General features: G+C 38.8%; 1 protein-coding gene across 13 annotated transcripts in view; it reads left to right on the top strand.

Moving 5' to 3' along the window:
- Positions 1 to 22,230, top strand: part of PHLDB1 (pleckstrin homology like domain family B member 1) — a 240,117-nt gene that overhangs the window by 156,165 nt on the left and 61,722 nt on the right. For 11 of the 13 annotated variants that reach the window (XM_075191275.1, XM_075191282.1, XM_075191271.1 and 8 more), the window contains 6 exons: positions 40 to 150; positions 1,228 to 1,317; positions 4,685 to 4,864; positions 12,140 to 12,289; positions 12,585 to 12,698; positions 12,803 to 12,905. In XM_075191275.1, the coding sequence (XP_075047376.1) occupies positions 40 to 150; positions 1,228 to 1,317; positions 4,685 to 4,864; positions 12,140 to 12,289; positions 12,585 to 12,698; positions 12,803 to 12,905 (748 nt within the window). The remainder of the gene's footprint in view (positions 1 to 39; positions 151 to 1,227; positions 1,318 to 4,684; positions 4,865 to 12,139; positions 12,290 to 12,584; positions 12,699 to 12,802; positions 12,906 to 22,230) is intronic. The other 2 variants (XM_075191277.1, XM_075191279.1) reach the window with 2 other exon arrangements.

The raw sequence follows: 22,230 nt of genomic DNA, 5'->3' as shown, positions 1-22,230 counted from the left end.
CTGTATCTAATTTAGGGAATTGTTTCTAATTTGTAACAGGAACGTCTGGCTGCACTGGAGCTTCAAGCCAATCAAATCCGTTTTCAGGCTGCACAGGATGCTGAGCATTTGGGTCAGGAGAGAAGTACCACATTAGTACAGCTACACAAGGTAAAATGGAGATATTTTTGTCATTAGCAATATAATGCTGTTCAATGTGCATTCTGTTTTAGCCTTTGTTCTTTGTTTTTTTTAAATTAATTGTTTAACTGTTTTGTGACCAGATGTTTTTGACCCTTCATAACCAGACCAATTTTAACATTTACCCAGGAATGTCTTTGTTTTACTAGCTTTCATTTGGTAGTGTGCTGAAATATTTTTTTCTTTATATTATTTAATGACAATAATTATACAAAATATACATAAATGTATGCAAAAATGTGACAATTTGTGCATCTCTCCAAAGTTTTACCCAATTATTGACAATATTATTCTCCTGAGTATAGGGATTAAAAATGTGTTCTTTAATCAACGTTTGATGCAGTTATAAGGTCCAGGAACAAAGCATTACATACGTATGTATTTGTGTCTATGCAATTACTGTATACAATCCATGTACACAAGTGATTTGTGCAATTCACCAGTCTGGTGGGCTGGGGCAGGGAGGATAAAATTTAAGCAGTTAGCTTTTTTGTGGGTTAAAGGCCTCTTTCACCCTGCATTTTATACATTTTGTCATATGCAAAATGTTTTGGTATTAAGCAGAATATGTGACATTGTCTTGTAGTACTGAAAATATTAACATTGTATACTACATTTATTGATAACGTTTCTTACAGTATACTTGCAAGGAGAACAATATATAATAATTTCTCTCCTCTAATATTGCTCTCATTCAAGGCATTATTTAGCTAATGCTTATGCATTTGGAAACACAACATCCATTCTGAATGCTGTCATGAGGTGATCTATTGTTCACACATTTTATCAAATAGTTTCACGGTACAGTACAGTAACTGTAGTCAACTGCCATGTTCCATTTTGGGAAGGGTTGGGACCACACCCTAATGTGCAAGGCATAACTCAACTGGAGTAGCTACTATGTTAAGTGGGCAGTTAGGAGTAAATTGTATTTATTTATTATTTTATGTATTTTATCCCCCCCGCCCCCAACACAGGTTTTGTATACATCATTCAGTATTGCTAAATGTTTCCATGGTTTATTAAATTGCTTGTATGTATTCACAGGAGAAAGAAAAGCTTGTTCAATTGGAGAGAAGATACCAAACATTGACAGGTCGAAGGGTTTACTCCACTGGGTCTTTGGGTCTCAGAGAGGTAACAAACCACCTGCCATCCACTTTATTCTATGAATCTCTCACCCACTTATTTGGAGTATGAATAGAAGCACAGCACATGTCTGTGTATAAATATAAATAAATAAATATATATATATATATATATATATATATATATATATATATATATATATATATATATATGAGAGAGAGAGAGATTATAATATGATTTTACGTCGCAGACAGACGTCAGAAAAGCTAACAATTAAACACAGGGCCCATGGTCTTTCCATCTTTTCCACTCTACTCAGTTCCTTGCTTTTACCTGTGCCTTGCAGATCTTCATTTCTACAATGTCTCGCCTCCTGTTCCTGCTCTACCCTTCAGTTCTCTAACAGAGCTCATAGCATAGTTTCACATTTGTTGCAAGAGGTTAACAGGCAAATAATTGCTAATCTTTTTTTAAGTTATGCATTATTTTTGTCTAACTTTGATTTTTCAGATTCTATTACTTTCTGAACCAAATTTCTACAACTTTCTGTTTATTGTAATGTTCAACCTTGTTTGCTGTAATTTATTTATTGCTTGAGAAATTCAGATATTTTATATAGAAATACTCCTTATTCGCATTACTATTGCACATTTGTCAGTAAGCAAAGTTGAAATGTGCTCTGGAGAGAGGTAACAATAGCTTTCTATAAGTGTGTATTATTGCTATCTGAGTTGCTGCTATTTACCCATTGGTGTGGGCAGTAGAGAATTGCACCTTTTTTTAATAATTAACAGTTGGGCTACAAATAAATATCCATCCCATTCCCAGCACTGTCATTCCTTCTCTCAGCTCCTGAACACTTATGCATAAATCCATGCTCCCAGTAAATCCACACTTCCCTTAGGTCTTGTAAATTGTATCTCTCATGGATGTGGTGGGTAATTTTGGTCAACCATCTTTTGAAAGGTGACATTTTTTTGCTAAATATAGGTTATGAAATTACTGTACCAACCCTCCTTACCTTGTTTGTTAGGGAAAGGCTTCATAGCTCAGAACCATGTAGTATGCTGATCTGCCTTCCCTGTGTTTTCGCTGCTCTTCACCAGTGACGTGAAAAAGGTGGCAGATATGAGAGGAATAGTTTGCTGTTTGCATGAGAGGCACCTCTCCTGTACATGAGATGCCAGGATAATTTTTAAAGCAATTTCATTAATTCTGTAACTACTATACTGTTCCTCACCTCATTCTGTGTGAAGACAAACTCCATTTTTAAATAAACTGCTGGGATTTGTCTGTATTTGTTATGTGCAGCTTATAGCAGCTGCCACTTCCTTGGACAACCATAGGTTTTTTTGTTTTTTTCTTTCCTTTCTGACATATCTGGTGTAGTGCTTTTGTTGCCTTATGATTTAGATAATGCCAATATTAATACGTGCCATTCGCCAATCTCGCTATAGTAGTGGCGTAGAGACGTTTTGTGCACCCTTGAGAAATCCACGGTTACACACACACAATTTCTGTCCATGCATGGTGGTTAGAGAGAACCCAGACAGTGGGGCTGATGCAGAGTTGATAAAAAAAGCGTCTGCCCATATGCAGAGCTCTACCCATCTTGAGATATGCCTGTCTCAGCAACAGCAGCATATGCCCTAGGTTTACAGCAAGCCATCATCATCTACAAGTATTTGCATCTGCCCTACAGCAGGTGTAAAAGATGCACCTCCTTACAGGCACGTATGCTTATATTTCGGCAGGTCTGCATGAGCTGCATTTGCGTGGACACTCCTTTACTGTGCTCAATGTTAGAACAACCCTTCCCTCCCCTGTCCTACCTCCCCAGACGCAGGCAAGCGTAAGTGCCAGAATTGTGCAAGCGTGCTTAAACTGGCACTCGTCCCACTCTGCATCAGCCCCAATGTGTCCAGAATGTCACTACTGCTGGCCTATATATTATCCAGTTTTATATATTTTATCGCTATATGGAATACAAAAAATGTTATGCCTATTTTCATTAAGGTGATTTTAGCTTGCAAATGGTGTTCTCCAATAATGGAACCATATTGTATTTATTTGTCTACTTTAATACATCAGTGGTATGTTGCACATTAATTGTAAAGAAAAAAAAAAAAGAGAGTATCTCACTGATGTACAGATGGACGAATGACTGACTCAATTTGGAGGCATTGGGTATTAGATCCTCTCTGCACTTCCTAAATAAATTGGTGTTCGTGCTGATCGGATTGGGGGTAGAGCTATCCTTTCCTCCACGGGCTAGTGGATTACAAAGAAAGAGAGTAGTTTCAGTGCACATGAAAATGTAGATAGTGTGTTTGTGTGTGGTGATAAGGAATGAGTAAAACTTGATATATTAGAAAAATTGAATACAAAACAAAAACAGAAACAAAAAGCAACCTAGATAAGCTGATCATAGGAAGTGTATTGACAAAATATTAGATCAAAAACAATATCAATAAGATGCAAGCAATTTATCAAGCAAACTGTATAGTGTACAAATTCGGTTTGCTGAGTGGGACAAAGTGTTTCAATGTCCAATTACTCAAAGCACAATTCTGGCTTGTCCATGGTAGTATAAGTTCATAACATGGTGATCTAAAATGTTGGTTAACTACTTCAAGAATAATAATGATGCAAAAATAATCTTGCTGGGATAAATCTTATATACTTTGTTGTAGCTAAGAATGCATGCAGAGAAATCTTGGTCTGGGTATTGTCCTTAAAGGAGAGTAAATGTATTACCGGCTCCTTGACGTTTAGTAAAGTTTTCCTATCTTGTGTGTCCAGTGTTGGATCCTTTCGGCTCTCCTTCTGGGTACACGCGCTTTGGGGTAGCCAGGTGGCGGCATCTAAAGAATGATGCCGTGGATTTATGAACACACTAGTTTAACTATAAGACAGCAGCACAGTCATTACTAATATATGCCTAACTTCACGCAAATCGACTTTCGTGGTCGAACAATCAACATTGCAGAGGTGTAGAGTTGCACTGCAGCTGTCTTTGAGTTCTACTTTTACTTCATTTAATGGTGTGCCATTTTGCAGTGTATTTGTAAATTTAAATTTCACAAACCAGAGCTGAGACTCGTCAATTAATTCTATTTGTTGTGAATGGCGTAACATGCAAAAAAATATTTTCCACTATGGAATATTTTGTGGAACAGTACTGAAAAATTTGCTTATCTCTTGTATTGTGAGCAGTACGCAGAGATAAATCCGTGGTATATTGCACAGTTTGTGAGGGTAAATGTCTATTTGTATAGTATAAAGTGAGTACATAGCTCTTTATAAGTATTTTCTGTTGTAGGTTTTTGTACACAGACCCTCTTACATCAGGAGATATCAAATTTTACTTATTAACTGAATTGTTTTTTTATTTGCTTTACTGTATTCTCTTCAGTACATCACTATAGACCAGCTTCATGATATAATGGGAAACATGACTGCAAGCAATGGTTCTATTGCTGTCCATTTTGCTGACTGTGGTGCGAAATCTACCTGTTGTGCACCTTCCTGTGAAGAGCCCCATTCTGTTCATTTCTCCTCTTCATCATCCTCTTCTCCCTCCATCTCTGCGGAGGTTCGTTCACCACATACAAACCTGTATTAATTTATACATATATTTTATTTTCTTATTAATTTTTCTCTTCATATTCAAACTATCCAAACTGTCAATTCTGCGATTGTATTTGTATTCATATCTTTTGATACCATAATGTTTTAACATTTCTTCGAACATATTACTTTTTATCTTCTCCAAAACCAGATGTGACCAATATACACTACAATTTACCCATAAAGGCCCTGCAATCTTAAATACCAGTTGATCAAGTATTAAAGTAATTTTTGACATTAACATATGCATAATAAAGCATTCACTTTTAACCTTCATTTCAGTGCAGATGTATGTAGTGTTAAGTTCGCCAATGATGGGCTAATCCTGCCTGTTGGATCACTTTTGACATGTGTTGGGGTCTAATGTGATCAGAAGATGTCTTCACAAACAGGCTGATATTTGTGATGCGGTTAGCTTGCATTTATCAAATGCCTGATGAGCCAATTCATTTTTTATTGTGTTATTATTGGGCATTGCATCTGTTTTTAAGCCATACACACTGCAATATTGAGCATATTCATAAAATACCAGTAGAGGGGTAATACATTTAAAGCTCTGACTCTTCTCCGTCAAGCTGCATCACACTTCCTTTTCATTCGATTTTTAGATTTCTTCAGCCAGAAGACTTGCATATCTATATTTTAGTAATGATGATTTCTGATGTTTATGACTAGATATTCTCTGTAAAGCATTGCATAAAATGAATGGTGCTATATAAATGATATAAATTACTATCTCAATACAGTAATATATGGAGGCAACAAAGGATGCAAAAGATCAATGATTTAGTACATAATAATGTAGGTATTATGTGCACAGTAGAGATATCTGACAATAGACTAGCTCTAACCTAGTCTACTGATTTTTATGGATATTTTAAGGCTAGGAGACTGTCAATGATGAGTCATTGGAGGAGTTTTGCAGATGGACATGCAAGATGGTAATAAATGACAAATTGTATAAGTCACAATGAGGGGCTTGGGTAGGTGCAGTACTGTGATGCAGAGAAATGGAGGGAAATCAGTTCTGATTTCCGATTTATTGAAAAGTAGAAGCAAATGAGAAGTAGAGCATTTAAAGGACATACTAAAAATATGAAAATTAAGATAGGTCGCCATGCCTCAGAACAATAGTGGGCAGAGTTTCTATGAACAACTTAAAAAGCCAGTGGAAAAGGAGAATTTGTGAGGAATAAGCCATTTTTTAGCTTTGGCTGTGAGATTCATTTGATATTTTATTATCTTTTATTATCCCACAGCACTGTACATAGGGGGTTTGTGCAACAAAATTACAAAGATACAAAAGCAACAATATAACACAGCAAAATGTACATAAATACAGCCCACACACTTAATTATGTGAAGAAAACACTAAGAGGAGCCAGTTCATGAGAGCATACATTCCAAAGTGGAGTGGTGAACACAAAGGGAGTGAGGGCAGATGTTGTGGAGGTGACTGTTAGGAGTGGTTCTGGTATGCTTGAATGACAAGGTTTTAGGGAGTGATTGATGGATGGATATTCTAAGAGAATAGAGTGCGGAGTTTTAACTGGATATATAGGGTACAGGAAACCATTGCAATGACTGGCAGAGTGGTTTGGCAGATTTAGAGCGGAAAATAAGACCAATCGGCAGATTTGGGGATGTATTGAAGTGGGGGGTGTAAGGGAGGCCAGATAGGACAAGGTTACAGTAATCAAGATGAAAGATAACAAGAGAATTGAGGAGAGTTTTACATGCTTCCAAGAAAAGGCCTGATGCTGGAGACATTACGAAGGTTGATGCTACAAGACCAGGAGAGAGACTGAATGTGGGGGGTGAAGGCAGTGGACTTCAGGGACACAGAAGAGAAGATAGTATAAGGTGGAAGACAATGAATTCGGTTTTCAACTTGTTCATTTAAAGAAAGCTCAGAGACATCAAACAGTAGATGGCCAACAGACAATAGGTGACTCCAAGATAGGTTGGGGGAGAGGTCAATCTGGATGCCGTCAGCAAAGAGGTGGTATTGGAGGCTGAAGTAGTTGAGAAGGTTACAGGGGGAAGAAGTGTAGAAGGGGATGGGCAAGGGCTGTGAACAGACCTTTGGGGGATGCCAGCAGGAAAGAGGTGGAGGCAGTGATAAAGGGGGAAAGAGTAGTTTGTCAGGTAGGAGGTAAACCATGAGAGCACAGTGTCTCAGAGGTGGAGGATTTGCAAGAGGAGATGATGGTCATTGGTGTCAAACTTGGATTTAACGTAATTTAAAATTCACAAAATGTGACAAAATTCACATCAATCTGTGATTTCCTAAATTACTTGCTGTTACATTATTCAGATAGGTTTCCTGTGTCTCCAAGACCCAGGATGAAAGGCTAACGTCTCTCTCCTGTGCATTCAAGCCAATAAGATGTATTGGTCACTCAGAAGAAAAGGTCTAATTAGCATCGGACTTCCTTTAGAAAGGTTACAAAAACAAATTTACTCCGTACCGATTTTAAAATTGAAAAATGTATTTATTTCTGAAACAGTATATTTGCAATTATGTACATTGGCGCACTGCACTACTAATTATAGTAAATTTATGCAATAAGTTATTTCTAAGTGATACAGAAACAGCGTATAAAAGCAGAGATGAGGTAGGACAATATTGATGAAAGTGGTGACAAGGCAAAGAATCTTAATAGCAGTACAATAAGCATAACATATCTAGCAGGATGAAGCAAGATTAGGCAGCCTGTAAATATACAACAGAGAATGGGCAAGTAATGAATTAGGTAAGCTGTTGAATTTACCTTACTATAAAATGGTAAAAGCAGTTATAGAGGCAAATACCATTGAGACTGGAGGAGTAGGAAGGGTGGTATTATTTTTTTTATTATTATTATTATCTTTAATTTATAAGGCGCCACAAAGGGTCCGCAGCGTCGTACATAACATACAAAAAACAGTGAGCCATGACTCAACATGATACAGAAATAACAAAAATGTATACACAGACACAGGTAACATGGTAATGCACATCAAATTATTACTGGGACAATGAGTGAAAGTGGTGGTAGAAATCAGCGAGAAGTAGGCCGAAGCTTAAGAAAATAGGGCTAGGGAAGCAGGCCAAGAGGTACAGAGTGTGATAGACTGGTAAAAGGAGCACATAAGGAAAGAGGGCCCTGCTCCTGAGAGCTTACATCCTAAAGAAAGGAGATCAATGGATGGAGTGCCGAGAAGCCAGTGGGAGTTAAATGATGGTGGAGGTAGGTGAAGGAGAACTTAAGTAATAAAGTAAGCACTTAAGTTGGTACCAGGAAAGAGGCTATGCAATTTAAAAGCATTTTCAGTAGTGAGAAGAAGTGAGTGAAAAGATCAAGCACCAATCTGAGAGTTGGTAGGGAGATAAGTCATCTATATAACCAACATTTAAAATATTTACATGAAAAGCAGGGATTTCACGGAGAGGTCAGTAACTCAGTCTATGTGATGTCTATATTGATGGTTGCTTAATGGAATAATTCATCTTTGTTGACTTAAAAATTTGTGACATGTGGCCATGGAAACCCAATTGATGAAGCTCATAAAGTACAGTTGTTATGTGGACATTGCTGCTTTCAGAGGCAGTTCGGAATTGAGTGTTACTGAGAACAGTCAATTTTTATGTGCTACACATTCTTCCATTCTGTGGTTCCATTCTGTAAGCGTCTCAGATGATCTGCTGCTGCTCCTCCATGTTTCCTCTTGACAGTAACAGCACTTACATGTGCCCGGGCAGCTATAGCGAGGCAAATATTGGACAAATTGAATTGATGGAAATGTGACACCCTATGGCAGTGCCATGGTGTGGTGAAAGTCACTGTGCTCTTAAGTACAACCCACTCTACTGGTAATGTTTAAGATTGCATGGCTGTATGCTTTATTTTATACATCTATTAGCAATGGGTGTGGCTGAAATGGGCAAACACACTCATTAGAAGCAGGTGTCTACATACTTTGGTCATGCAATAAGATTGGTCATGCAATAAGATTGCATATTGTCTTTAACACACCCTCCTTTACTGCATGGGACAACTTTCGGACTTGTATATCTGCACTGAAATAAGGATTGGAAAAGCGAATAATTTCAAGCCTATGATAGAGGTTTTTGCAATGAGCTTTGTTTTGCTTCACTTTTCTATTAATTTTAATTACATTTCTATTTGCATTTTCAAATGCATATTATCTAGACATAGAGGGAGGGTTTGGTGTGTGTTATAGTCTGGGCAGAGTCGGAGATAAATAGCAATACTGATAAAGTAAAAAAGGGATTCATTGCAGTTGTATGTAAAACCCCGATGTTAGAAAAGAAAAAAGTAGGTGCATGATAATTTGTACATCATAAAGTGTAACTCTTGAATGGTATGGATATAGTTTCCGTAAAGGGTCATTCTGCATCAAATCAATTCAATTTTATAAAAAATTCTACCTTGTATTCTTAAATTTCATTTAAATTTGGTATAATAAATGCTGCCATGGGTGTAAAGAAAACCCCCAAATCCTAGGCTGATACGTACACTAGCTTTGAAGCTATATGCCTTTTTAGAGCTGCAATTTTATTAACGAAAACTTGCTTTTAACGTTTATTTAAATTGCATTTGTAGCTCACCTGATTGAGCTAGAGAGTTGGACAAGGTCTCATTTTAAACCTCTTTATGGGCTTACATATGATATATAACACAGAATTATGTTTCAATAAAAATTAAAAATGTTAAATTTTTCAATATCAAAATTTAGATTTTCTCAAAAGTACATATTTTTTACATTTTTGAAAAACATCTCAAAAATTGTTCATACATTAATAAATCCCCAGCGTTTTATTTGGGGATCATGATGGGATCCTCTGCTACAAGAGCTTTAAGTTTTGAGTAATTCATGAAAATTGTATTTATTGAGGCACTACACATCTAATAAAATGCAAAACAATATTTTTTTCCAGTTCATTTCATTAGCGTAATGCACGTTCTTCAGGTATGTTTGGGAACGAGATTTTACAGACAGTGCCTGCTCCCACTTCTGCACAGGTCTTTAAACTTAAGTGGAAAGATACTCTAAATGGAAGGACACTTCAATTGTGTTGAATAGACCCGGATTTTACAGGGACAGGTTAGGTTTGTTTTGGCTTTAATTAGTGAATAAAAGCCCCTTGGGTCATTAATTTAAGGCCACCCAAACCTAACCTGACCCTGGACCATTTGTGCCACATTTGAAAAAGCAGGGTGTTTAATTACATTGGAGTATCAGACTGGGAGAATGTGTGCTGGGAGAAGGAAGGAACAGCAACTTGGAGAAGGAGTGCTGGGAGGGAGAGACCCAGCTTACTGGGAGCAATACTGTACTCTCAAGAACAAGCCTTAGTCACCCGACCAGGCAGAGAAGAGAAGGCACAGTCCATGAGGCTATATGCTGATTTCCACCGGTCAGAGGAGCATGTGATGGGCTCCTCCAATCAGAGCTCAGCACATGCACCTCTTACACCTCAGCAGAGTCTCATGGAAATTATTTCCCCGGCAGCCCAGTCCGAGACTGCTGTGGTGTTTTAAATTGGTTGCTACAGGAAATAAAAGTAATGAACAGGCCTAGATAGTTCTCATTTTCATTATTTTAACAAACAGTCCAAAATGAAAGCTCTTGTAGCAGATGATCCCATCTTGATTCCAAAATAAAAAGTTGGGGATTTCTTAACTGCAGTATGAACGATTTTTGAGAAGTTTTTCAAAAAAATTAAAAATGGCTTTTTGAGAAAATCAAAATTTTGATTTGGAAAATTTTACAATTTAAATTTTTATTGCAACATACTGTTGTGCTATATACCATATGAAAGCCCATAACAAGAGGTTTAAAATGACTGTGCCTAACTCTCTAGCTCATTCAGGTGAGCTCAAATGCAATTTAAATAAACATTAGAAGCAAATTTTTCATTAAAAAAAAGTGCAACTTTAAAGGTGTATATAAAATCCAGATTTGGGGGTTTTCTTTACACCAATGACAGCATTTATTATACAAAATTTCATTACAATCTGAAAAAGTAAGATTGAAACCCTGTGTTGATTTGATGAGGAGTGACCCTAAAATATTAGTGGGCTGAGACTGTTTTGACACATTTTCCATTATACTTGGCTTGTGAAAGAAAAAAAATTGGCACTGTACATCAATTTACCTTTTTTATTCACTATATAATTAACAAGAAAATGCTGTTTATTCAACCACTGTAAATCCTACAAAAGTGAAAAGAACTGTAGTTAATGGACATGCACCATATGCACCAGCACCTATACAAATTCACATACCTTGTTAAATTCATTACCTTTTGTCACATTACACCATGGAAGTTGAAATTAAAGCAAACTTTTTCTGAAAATTAATAAAATAAAAACTGAAAAAATAAAAAACTAAGGTTGGAAAAGCGATCAGTCCCCTGATTTAATACTTTATAGAGCCACCTTTTGCTATAATTACAGATGTCAGTCTGTTTGGATGTATGTCTACCATCTTTGTGCATCTAGATTGTAGTATATTTCCCCATTTTTCCTTGCAGAATTGTTTAGGTTTAGTGAAATTTCATGGTGAGTGGCAATGGACTGTTCTTTTCAAATCCATCCACAGATTTTCTATCAAATTTAGGTCAGGGCTATGACTTGGCCAGTCAAGGACATTCACCTTCATATCCTTAAGTCACTGCATGGTTTTCTTGGTAGTATGTTTAGGGTCGTTGTCATGCTGGAAGGTGAACCACCTGCCCATCATTGGCTGTCTAGCAGTGGGCCGCAGATTTTCCTCAAGAATTTGCGTGTACTTGACAACATCGATCTTCAATATTGACCAGTATATTATATATAATATCATCAAACAAAACCATATGGTTGTGACATCTTTCATTATGCATGCATTTTATACAGCATTGTGGTATATTCTAGAGCCCTAAACTTGACATGTCCATATTATTTAAGTATTTTTTTAAATCGGTGTATATGTTTTGTTTATGGGCTGGATAGCATAAAAAATTGTAATAAAATCTAAAGAGGAATCTTTGGAAACCATTGGGTTACGAAGCCTAATTTATGAAGTTGATTCACAATGCAGTGGCTCAAGTAGCACCGCTTAATTAAACAAGTCCATGTTGGTGTTGTTTTCTTGCTTTGTTTTTTCTTTCTTTTTTTCATAATACCTCTTCTCTATCACCTTGTTCTACTACCTATTTCGTCTTTCCGTTTCTCCTTGTCTACTTCTTTAGGCAGGCTCTGTGCCTTATGAGGGTCACTCTACACCTGCTTCTAATTTGGAAGACCAGCACCAGAAATTTGCACCTGATCCCTGTAGCATTCCTCCTTCCTCCCCTCCGCCCCTCCCTGCTAAATCTCTCTCCTCTCGTAAGGCCCAACAGGTAATGCCCCCCTCCTTCTCTGCTTCCTCAACTCACATATTAGTTAAAATGTATTAGGCTCATTTGAAGGCTAATTAAATATTTTGTCCCTATCTAGTGCTTTAATTAGCTCATTGTTCATTGTGTTTTTTATGCATACTAAATTATATCATTTTACATGTTTTCCACATTCATGTCAAGGACTTTTTACCACATGATTTGAATTTAAATGAAAAAAACAAAAAAGCCCAAAAAACATTAAAACCACTTTACAGTTATTGAGTCAAATTTACATATACCATAACTACCCTTTCAGATGTCTTGCTCACGAACAGAAATTGATGGTGGTGCTACCCTCCCACGGATGAAAGCAGTTTCACCTACTTCCCAGTTCTCGGTTGCCACACTTGGCCGAAGCATTTCACCAAAGGTAGATGATTACAATACCTGTATATGCTTACATATTAATTTGTTTCATCTGAAAGTAATTACTGATTGTTGGTTCACAAATTTACTCAGCTCTTCTTTTCTTAGAATGCAATTTTGACAGAGAATGGCTCAGGCAGCCTTTCCCATGGATTAGCTGTCACACTGCAGGACATACAGAGCAAGAGACAACTAGCCCTTCAACAAAAAGGTGATGGAACCAGTTACAAATTATGCAGCTAAGCAGTAGCTTCTATATTTTCTTGTCCAGCTCACATTATTTGTCATGGGCCATTTCTGTGACAATGCTTGATGGCCTTTTATAAGTTTCTTGTGGCATGATTATTATTATTAATATTATTTTCTCTACCATCCTATCTGTGGGACACTGTTACAATGAGGCATAGTGTGGTCAAGAAGCTTTGCCACTTAGAAATCAAACTGCACAGTTTCAGAAGCTCCTCTCCTCAAGAACCCCTCTCCAATTTATTTCCAGTTTAAACAAAGTGCTTTAAGTGTCAGCCACTCTATTATATTTTATTTTAAGCTTTTGATTATTTTTTTTTAATATATAAAATTGTCATTGCTACAGCAGAGTTCACTGTACCTAGGGGTACTCATCACCAAGGAGTACAGCATACTTTTTCAAATTAACTATACCCGACTTTTAGATTCCATCAAAAGGGACCTAACCAAATCGGATCCCCTCTACATCTCGTGGTTTGGTAGAATAAGCGTGATTAAAATGAACGTACTCCCCAAGGTTTTGTACCTCTTTCAAATGCTCCCAATCCCAGTTCCAGGGACTTTCCTGTCCTCCCTTCAACAGATATGTGGATGATTTGTGTGGCATGATGAAACCACGACTTCGGCGCTCCTGTTTAGCAAAAAACAGCTGTGTCTGGGGGGTATGGGTCCCGATTTTTGAACATTACTACCAATCACTCAATCTCAGCCACATTACCTCCTGGCAACCGACTCCGGGGGAAAGAGAGATGGGTAGATTTGGAGAATGCACTAACACCTGCCTACATCCTGCATACCTTGCTTGGCTCCCACGTAACCAGAGATCAGCCTTGGTATAATATCACCCCACTATACAATTCACGCTAGACATATGGGATAAACTCCTCAAGAAGAAGTACCTCACTACATTCCCCTCACTTCTTACTCCACTTTGGCATCATCCGGCATTCCCTCTAGGGAGTTCAATTTCGTATATCACACCCTGGCAAAGAGCGGCAATAACCCAATTCAAACATATCTCGGGGGAATTTGCTTCACACACATTTTCTGATCTTAGTGAGAGAGTGGGCCTCCCGTCTTCCTTGCATTTATCTTACATTCAAATCCGAGGGTTCATCCACACCCATTGCAAAACCGCCAATTTGCGAAAACATACCACCTTCGAGAAGTTTTGCATGTATTGAGTGGGTTTCCCAGGATTGGTGTCCCTCATATACCATGTTACCTTATCACCGGCTACCAAGACCTTGGAACCGTTGGAGACAGCATGGGAGCGTGATGCCCAGAGGACTTTGGACAAGGAGGGTTGGTCCAACCTTTAAATAAATGTATTTAAAGGTAACCGCTCAGGGCGCTAGTTTGTATCTGTGCACTTTTTTTTATAGGAAATGTATTTATTGCTGAGACGGAACCAGGGAAGAGATTAATTTTTGGTTTATAACTTTGCTATAGGAAATCTCCAATTAGGCATATGTGGGGAGGGAGTCTGTTTTGCTGATAGCAGGAAATGCTTACTAATTCTCTCATGTGAAGTGACAAATTGGCCTGAAGGCCCGGCAGCGGATCGTTACCTGTGTGTAGGTCTTGTTAGACAGACAGGAAATCTAGCAATGTAAACAGCACGTGATGTAGGATATCACGAATAAGTGTAAATTTTGTTAAGTATAAATTGCATTTAAATCTATGTTTTGGGGAAACAGATTGCGTCCTGATACTAAAAATAACTCAGACTTCTTAGGGCCAGCAAATAGTACAGGGGGCTGGCTTACCCTCTGCGAGGCTATGTCCAAAACTGTATAAAACAGCACTGGGTTGTACTGATATGTATCATTATTGTTCCATCTGACTTTCTGATCACTGGTACCTTCATCCAGTGTGAACTGTCCTTATCAGGGCACTTCAGCAAATAAACATCACTTGCTTCAAGACCTGCTTGACCACTTCTTCCTTGCTGTAATTTCCTGTGACCTACAGATTAGACCCAAATCTAATACGTTTCTGGCTGTCTGAGGTTTGGACCCAGCTTTCCATTACCACCGCTCTGCCCTCTACCCAGCAGCTCTGGTCAGTGGAATAGGCCAGGGGGTTGCATCCACAGCAACCCTGATCTATAGGAAGAGGTCAGGGTTACCAGCCAAGGTATACCAGCAAGGGGGTACACTAGCAGCGACAGTTACCCAGAAGGAATGCAATTCTGGATGCCGTGAAGGATTCCAGTTGTGGCAGCAGTTTAAGTCCTTCCTACTGCGGTTAGAGGGCGCATTTGGGATAAAGAAAGGGAACGGTGGCAAAGTAAGCCCAGCCGGTTCCCAGTAACAACAGACAGGGTGGCATATGTGGTCCATCCTTGCATACTCAGGATATCTAAGGTATCTATTAACACCTCAATCATTAAAATTTTACACACGTTGGTATCTGGTTCCTACACGATTACACAGACTTTATTCAGGCACATCCGATCTCTGCTGGAGGAGGTGTGGGGGAGTCGGGACTTTTTAACATATTTTGTTGTCAATACACTAACATATCAAATTTTTGGCTACAAGTGACTGCGCTACTTAGATCTTTGACAGTGAAGTAATCCTCAACCCCCTTGGTTATGTTGTTTTGCTCTCCGGTGAAAACCATTGATAAACATAGAGACAAAATTGTACAGCACATCAGTGTAGCAACCCGCTTAAAAATTGACGCAGATTTGAAGTCCTCATCCTCTCCACACCTCCAGGTGGCAATCTCTCGGGCGTGGTACATAGTGTTGATGGAGTATATCACAAGTCTTTTAAAGGACAAGGTACCTGACTTTCACAAGACATGCGAATGGGATTCATGGTATCACACCCCACTATCTGGCACTAAGTGAGCCACTTCCTCACTTCTTGACACCTGGGTACTTTCTTGTTTTCTTCTTTCTTCTAAAGTATTGTCTCTTATCCCCTGGCGCGGTGGATGGACTTATATCTTGGCTTCTTTTAACACCCCCTCTCCATTACTTTAATTCTTTTCTAATACAAACTCTGTTCTCTTTTCTCCCACTCTCCACCTTTCCCTCCCCCTGTCTCTTCACCTTCCTATACCGATACAGAAAAGCCCAACAACATGGTACCTACCCTGGCCTGCACTCCGGGGTTAGATTCCGGACCAGATGTTACCTGGTAGACGCCAGTCAACTGTATTTAACCATTGCAATAAGCTACTCTGGACCACATTACCTATTCTATGAAGTTACCTAGTAGCATATGTTTAGGCTCTATTTTTATTTTCGTAAGTTGTGTGATAATGCAATCTTTATTTAGATGCCCAATATATATATAGCTAATTTTCCTCCTTTATGTACCTGTTGTTGAAAATAAACAGATTAAAAAAACAAAAACTTTTGGGAAGCGTGTCCATTTAGACAATATTTATTTTTTCGACCCAGGATAAGGTTTTGGGCTTAATCCTGAAAATGTTCGGATTAGTCCTGATTGATCTTGACAACGTCTCCATGCAGAGGATGGAAATAAGAGGCCTACTTTTTCGGTAGGACTGTTATATGAAATTCTAATGATTGTGTTGGGAATTTTGTGTTTTTTTGGAGATGATGTAAAATGCCTGTAGACCAAGGGGAGAAGTTTTTGGCTTTTGACAGTTTTTTAGTACAAGGTTGTGACGTCAACAGGCCTGTGCTTTTGAAAACTTATTGATTGCTTGGCTTTTTGTAATTTGAAAGGTTACACTAATAAACTATTGTTCTCGGGGAAGAATCTTGGGAAATCAATTGACTAGAGGTATTTGACTGTCACTTTTGTAACCCCTGTCCTCGTTGTCATCATCATCACCACCATTTATTTATATAGCACCACGGGTCCTCTCCCCCCAAGATGAAGATTACGCAGTATTATAGAGTTTAGAGTAGTCTGACCGAAATTCACTTGCTATTCTCTTTGTCGCAAAGCATATGCAGTGACCCGTTAAAGCTTTAACGTGTATTCTACCTGAAAAAGCGGATGCGACATTTGCGGTATGATAGTTTTACCTGGTCATTCAATAGTTTGTACACAGCGACCCTCGCTTCCACCAAATAGACTTGTGGATAGACCAAAGACTTGTGGCCAGTTTTCAATTCGTTTATCTTTTGAAGTAGCCAATGCTTCTGTGCATCCTCTTTGTTTTTTCAACTGAATGCACATCTCTTATCACACATTTGTGTGCTTCCAAAACTAGTACTTTTTAAATGTTATTTTTTGTTGTAAGTGCTTTTTAAATATTCCTTGATCAAGGCTTCTAACTGCATTTCGCAATAGGTGTCTTGTAGTAAGAAGTTTGTGGCTGGATCACTTAGAAATAACTTATTGTATCAATGTATTTAAGTTAGTGGTGCAGTGCATCACTGTATATCATTGCAAATGTACCGATTTTTGTCTTGGAAATGTATTGCTTTCTTAGACAGTATGCTTGTTGGAGGGAATTTTGTTTTTTGTAACTCTTCTAAAGGAAGTCCCATGCTAATTAGACCATTTCTTCTTAGTGACAAACACATCTTTTTGGCTTGAATGCCATCCTGTGTCTTTGAAAGATAGGAAATCTATCTGAATAATGTAAAAGCATGTAATTTATTAAATCATAGATTGTCGTGAATGTTCTCAAGTTTAAATTGTGTTAAATCAAAGTTTAGAGAATATATTATACCCTGATGCTAAATAGTGAATGTAACATTTACCTGTATTATACCATTTGAACTTCTGGAGAAGACTAGTACCTCTAACCAGTGTGTAAATGTCATTGTCAGGACCCTTGAGCAATAAACAACACTACTTGAAGATTTTCCCTGAAACCTATTGCCTGCTGTATCCTGTGACCAACAAATAAGAACTTACACTCTAATCCATTTCACCGGCTGTCCTGTGTTGAACCCAGCGTCTCTGTGTCAATACACTGCCGGCTAACGATCCATAGTACGTGTTCAGGAGGCACCAGCAAACCCACAGTAAAGAGGTGCTGTTGCAGCTCTACCAGCTACCCATAAGTAAGCTGTTCTAGGTGCCTTTAAGGAGCATAGTGGTGGTAGCGAGATTCTCCATCAACCTTGGCTGCTTGCAATGAGCATGGAAACTTTTTCTGGCATGTGTAGGATTTTAGCATTGGTTGAGACTATACCTAATTTGTCCATTACCACAGCCATACTAATACCTGAACAGCTCTCTTTGAAACTCGCAAGTCTGGTGATCTTTCCACTTCGGAGTCCCCAAAGATAAGCAGAAGGGTTCCATGTTGCATGGGACATAGAGTGTGTCAGCATTTCCATTGTAAAGTTATTTTTGTGAAGCTCATCTGTGATGGGTTTCAAGGTTCCACATTGCCAAGTCAGGTCTTGAAAAATCTGTATTCGGACTCTGTTGAAATAGATCCAGTCTAAATGTCACACCTTCGTGAGGATTTACACTTTTGTGTAAAGTATTAGAGGCTCTGTCACAACTCTATGGCTCTGTGATTTGTTAATTTGGATCCTGGTCTAAAATCTCATTGAAAATCTATGTTAATGCGTGTCAGGCCTGTTGGTTGACGTCTAATTGCAAATCTCTCACACAAATGTTATTATGACATCCCCTGTTGTCCAAATCATGCTTACTAATCTGTATAATGATCTCAGATCATCAGCTTGTGAGAAGATAACTTCTCACTTTCAGGCACAGGTCATCTGTAGCTTTCTTTCCTTTCTCTAATATAGCGAGTCTGGGTCAGCTAGGTTATTCCATTTTGGAGAATGGGCACTGCCTTTCACACAATATCTCATATTTTTTTAATGTTTTTACAAAAGTATCACCCTGATCTCATTTCAGACATTAGAGAATATATGTGACTCCATTTCATTGGTCTGAGATGGTCTTTCTGGAGATGGAGCTTGTGTTGGGGAGCCTTGTGGATTCATGTCAGTCGCTACCCTCGATACTTTTCTAAAAATGGCTTTATGTCTGGTTGAGGAGTGTGAGCCAGTAATGGGCTTTCTTCCTCAAATTATATTTGATTTTGAGACGTTCTAGCACTTGATTCTGTGTTTATTATGCAAACTGTAGAAGTAGATATGCTGAACTCAAGTTAACACAGGAATGCAAATAAGGTATGCGGAAAATACTTCTGAATACTGTCCCAGAAGTAGTTTTGGCATTGCTGGGCTCCTGCTACAGGGGGTGTGAAACTCCTGGGATGTGTCCTCCCTGTAGTGAGTGTTCCCATTCGAAGGACAGTGAGTATGCTGTTAGAGAGTGCTCAGCTCCTTATTGATAGGCTGTGATGTTTTTATCAGCCTTCAGGTTGTAAGGGATTATCCTTCCTTGCCTCTCAAACAGCCAATACCTGGAGTGGGTTCTGCTCCAGGTGGTTTTATAGCCCACTTAGTGGGTTAGATGGGTCTCAGGGGTGTAGTAGCTCCTCTTGGATATGGGGCTATACACCTGTCCGGTTCCAATGCACCTTCAGGAGCTGCTGATTTGTTAACTGTGTGGCAAACTGGATATTGTATCAGTCCATGTTTAGACCTTGATCCGGTAGTGAGCAACTTCATGCTAGTGGGCCTTCCAGGTTTCTAGGAATGCTATGCTCGCGCCAAGAAAAAATAGGTGGGGCATCTAATTGACCTTTAGAAAAGGCTTAGGTGCTGCAATGCCAGTCAGCACCAGCCCAGTACTCCAGGGAAGGGAGAGCTTAGGCCACACAGTGGAGAAAGATTTTTAAAGTATAACTTTTATATGTGCAGCAAGCACCTGGTTAGAGGTGCACAAGTATGTTACTTATAGGTATGAAATAGTATTTTATAGCTCGATGGCTGCAGATTTTGAGCGCATTCAGCCATATTGGCTGCCACAAATCCCACAGACCTTACCTTGTTCACTGTCCCACTTCTTATCTTTTTTTTTTTGTGTGTCATAACGGAGAATGTGAGTTCCAAGGCAAATCTGTTCTATATATTACTTGTTCAAGATTGACAGAATGGACCGCCTATGCCATCCTGTCTGTTGTTGCTGGGAACTGGCTGGGCTTACTTTGCCACCGTTTCCTTATTTTATCCCAATTTTGCCCTTGCCATACTAGGAGGGACTTACAATGCTGCCACCGATTGACTCCTTTACGGAGTCAACTCTTTGCTGGCCCCAAGAAGTCTGAGTTATTTTTAGTATCAGCATGCAATATTTCCGCAAAACATGGATTTAAATGCAATGCAAAGTTAACACAATTTACACTAATCTGCCATATCCCAAAACCTTCAGTGTGCATTATTTGGACAGGATCTGAGATGCAGAATACAAGACACAAAGACAGCGAAGCAGCTGACCCCACTATTGTGTATACAAGCTGAACAAACGTGTTGGCCACTGAGATGAAAAGGTCTAATTATCATGAGGGACTTTCTTTAAAAAAGTTATACAAATCCATTCATGATATCCTCTCTCAGAAGTTACAAATCAATACCTCATATTTCTGTATAGGAAATGCATTAATTTCTAACCCAATATAATAAAATAAGTACATTTCTAATACACATTATCAATAATAAGTACATCTTCAACAATATAAATTGGCACACTGTGCTGATGATTTAAATATATTATTGCAATATGTTTATATGTGATCCAGCCACAAAGATGTTGAGATAATCTGCCAAATGGTCCTCTACCTCGCAGCTTGCGAGGTAGAGGACCATTGCATGTGCATATTTAGGTGGAACATAGCCGAAATGGCAGAACCTGTCTGGGCAAAGTCTGTGGCTCTGTCCATCAAAAAGCTATCTCTGTTCATTACAAGTCCTAAGGAGCTAAACATAAACCCTTCCTCTATTCCACCCATTACACAGTCTGGGGCTGAGTCTCTTTCTCTAGTGATCCTTACCTAGGGTCCATCCAAGCCTGTAGGTGTAATAACTTTATACTAGGAGTTTGAAAAAGTTTGTACAGGGGCACCGCATTTACTACCTCACTAAAGGAAAACTTTTTGACTTAGAAACCGCAAAAATAACCTAATCCAGTCTATATTCAGGCCTGTGAGGACTCAGAATCTGATAGTTCCTCACAGGAGGAAGGCAAGCTTCTTGGGATTGAGGATCTTGCTGTGCGCTTTTTAATGCGGGCAAATTACAGTTTACCAGTTTCCTCATGTAGATACAGGTAGATGGGAATAGCCGCCAATGGTGGATGCAACGGTTGACCACCTTACTAAATCTACAACAATTCCCATTCCTAATTTTGCCTCTATGAAGGACAGCATGAATAGAAAATGTGAGATGGTTTTAAAATATATTTATGTGGCAGCAGGAGCAGCCCTTTGGCCGGTTTTCAAGGGTAAACAAAATGGTAGAAAAATAGTGCAATCAGGTTAATGAAGGCTTACAATCGGGTAACCCCAGGCCTGAGTTATAGCCCTTAATTGATCATATTATGGAGTTTCAGAGTATCTGGGTAAGACCACTCTGGATGCAGGAGAGATATAATGTAGAATTTCAGCATTAACAGTCATTGGTAGTTTTAGTCTTTTGAAGGAGGGTGATGTTTGGCCTGGAATATGAAGCTTCATTTGTCAGACCACTTTCAGTAAACACTCCCAAGCAAAGGGCCAGAGACTTCATTCTTTTCGACCTTTCTGCAAACCAAGGATTTGTATTCTAGGAGTGACACCAGAAGGGGAAAACCGTCAAGGTCAGGCAAACAACCAACTCCGAAGCCCTCCAATAAATAGACCACATGACTGATTCCCTACCTACCCAGCAATGCCTATCCAGAATCGGTTTCTAATCTCTTTGGACACGCAGCTGAGAGGTGTGATAGAGATTACATTTTGGACCTGCGTGTGTCTCCACTCAGCTGATTCTTTTGCACTGTTCACAAAAAGATAGGCCTTTTATGGAGGCATTCAGTCCCTCCTTTCATAATGGGGATTCTCCCAATTCCAAAGTAGCAGAGAACTCTAGGTTCTCAGTTAAATGTCGTCTTGTCCAGAAGCCGGATTTTATCTTTGGACACATCTTGAAGCTGAAATCCCTAAATACTCTGCTTCCGGTGGACAGCTTCAGTATGGAGTTTAGATTGGTCATAAAAGGCATGGAACAAAATGGCGGTGGGGTGTGGGGGTTGACTACATCGAACTCTTCTCACAATGAAAGATTTTCAATTCAAAGCACTTCCCTTCTGTCTGGCCATGGCTTCCAGAATATTACGAAAATCATGGCAGTTTTGGTCTCTTAAGATCAAAGGGAATAATGATGGTCCCTTTTTAAAAACAGGCTGTCAATCCCTTCTCAACACACCCCTATGGGTAACAAT

The sequence above is a fragment of the Mixophyes fleayi genome, chromosome 11, assembly GCF_038048845.1.
Source record: "Mixophyes fleayi isolate aMixFle1 chromosome 11, aMixFle1.hap1, whole genome shotgun sequence".
Taxonomy (NCBI): Eukaryota; Metazoa; Chordata; class Amphibia; order Anura; family Limnodynastidae; genus Mixophyes; species Mixophyes fleayi.
Note: the sequence above shows the minus strand (reverse complement) of the source record. Positions and strands in the feature narration are given on the sequence as shown.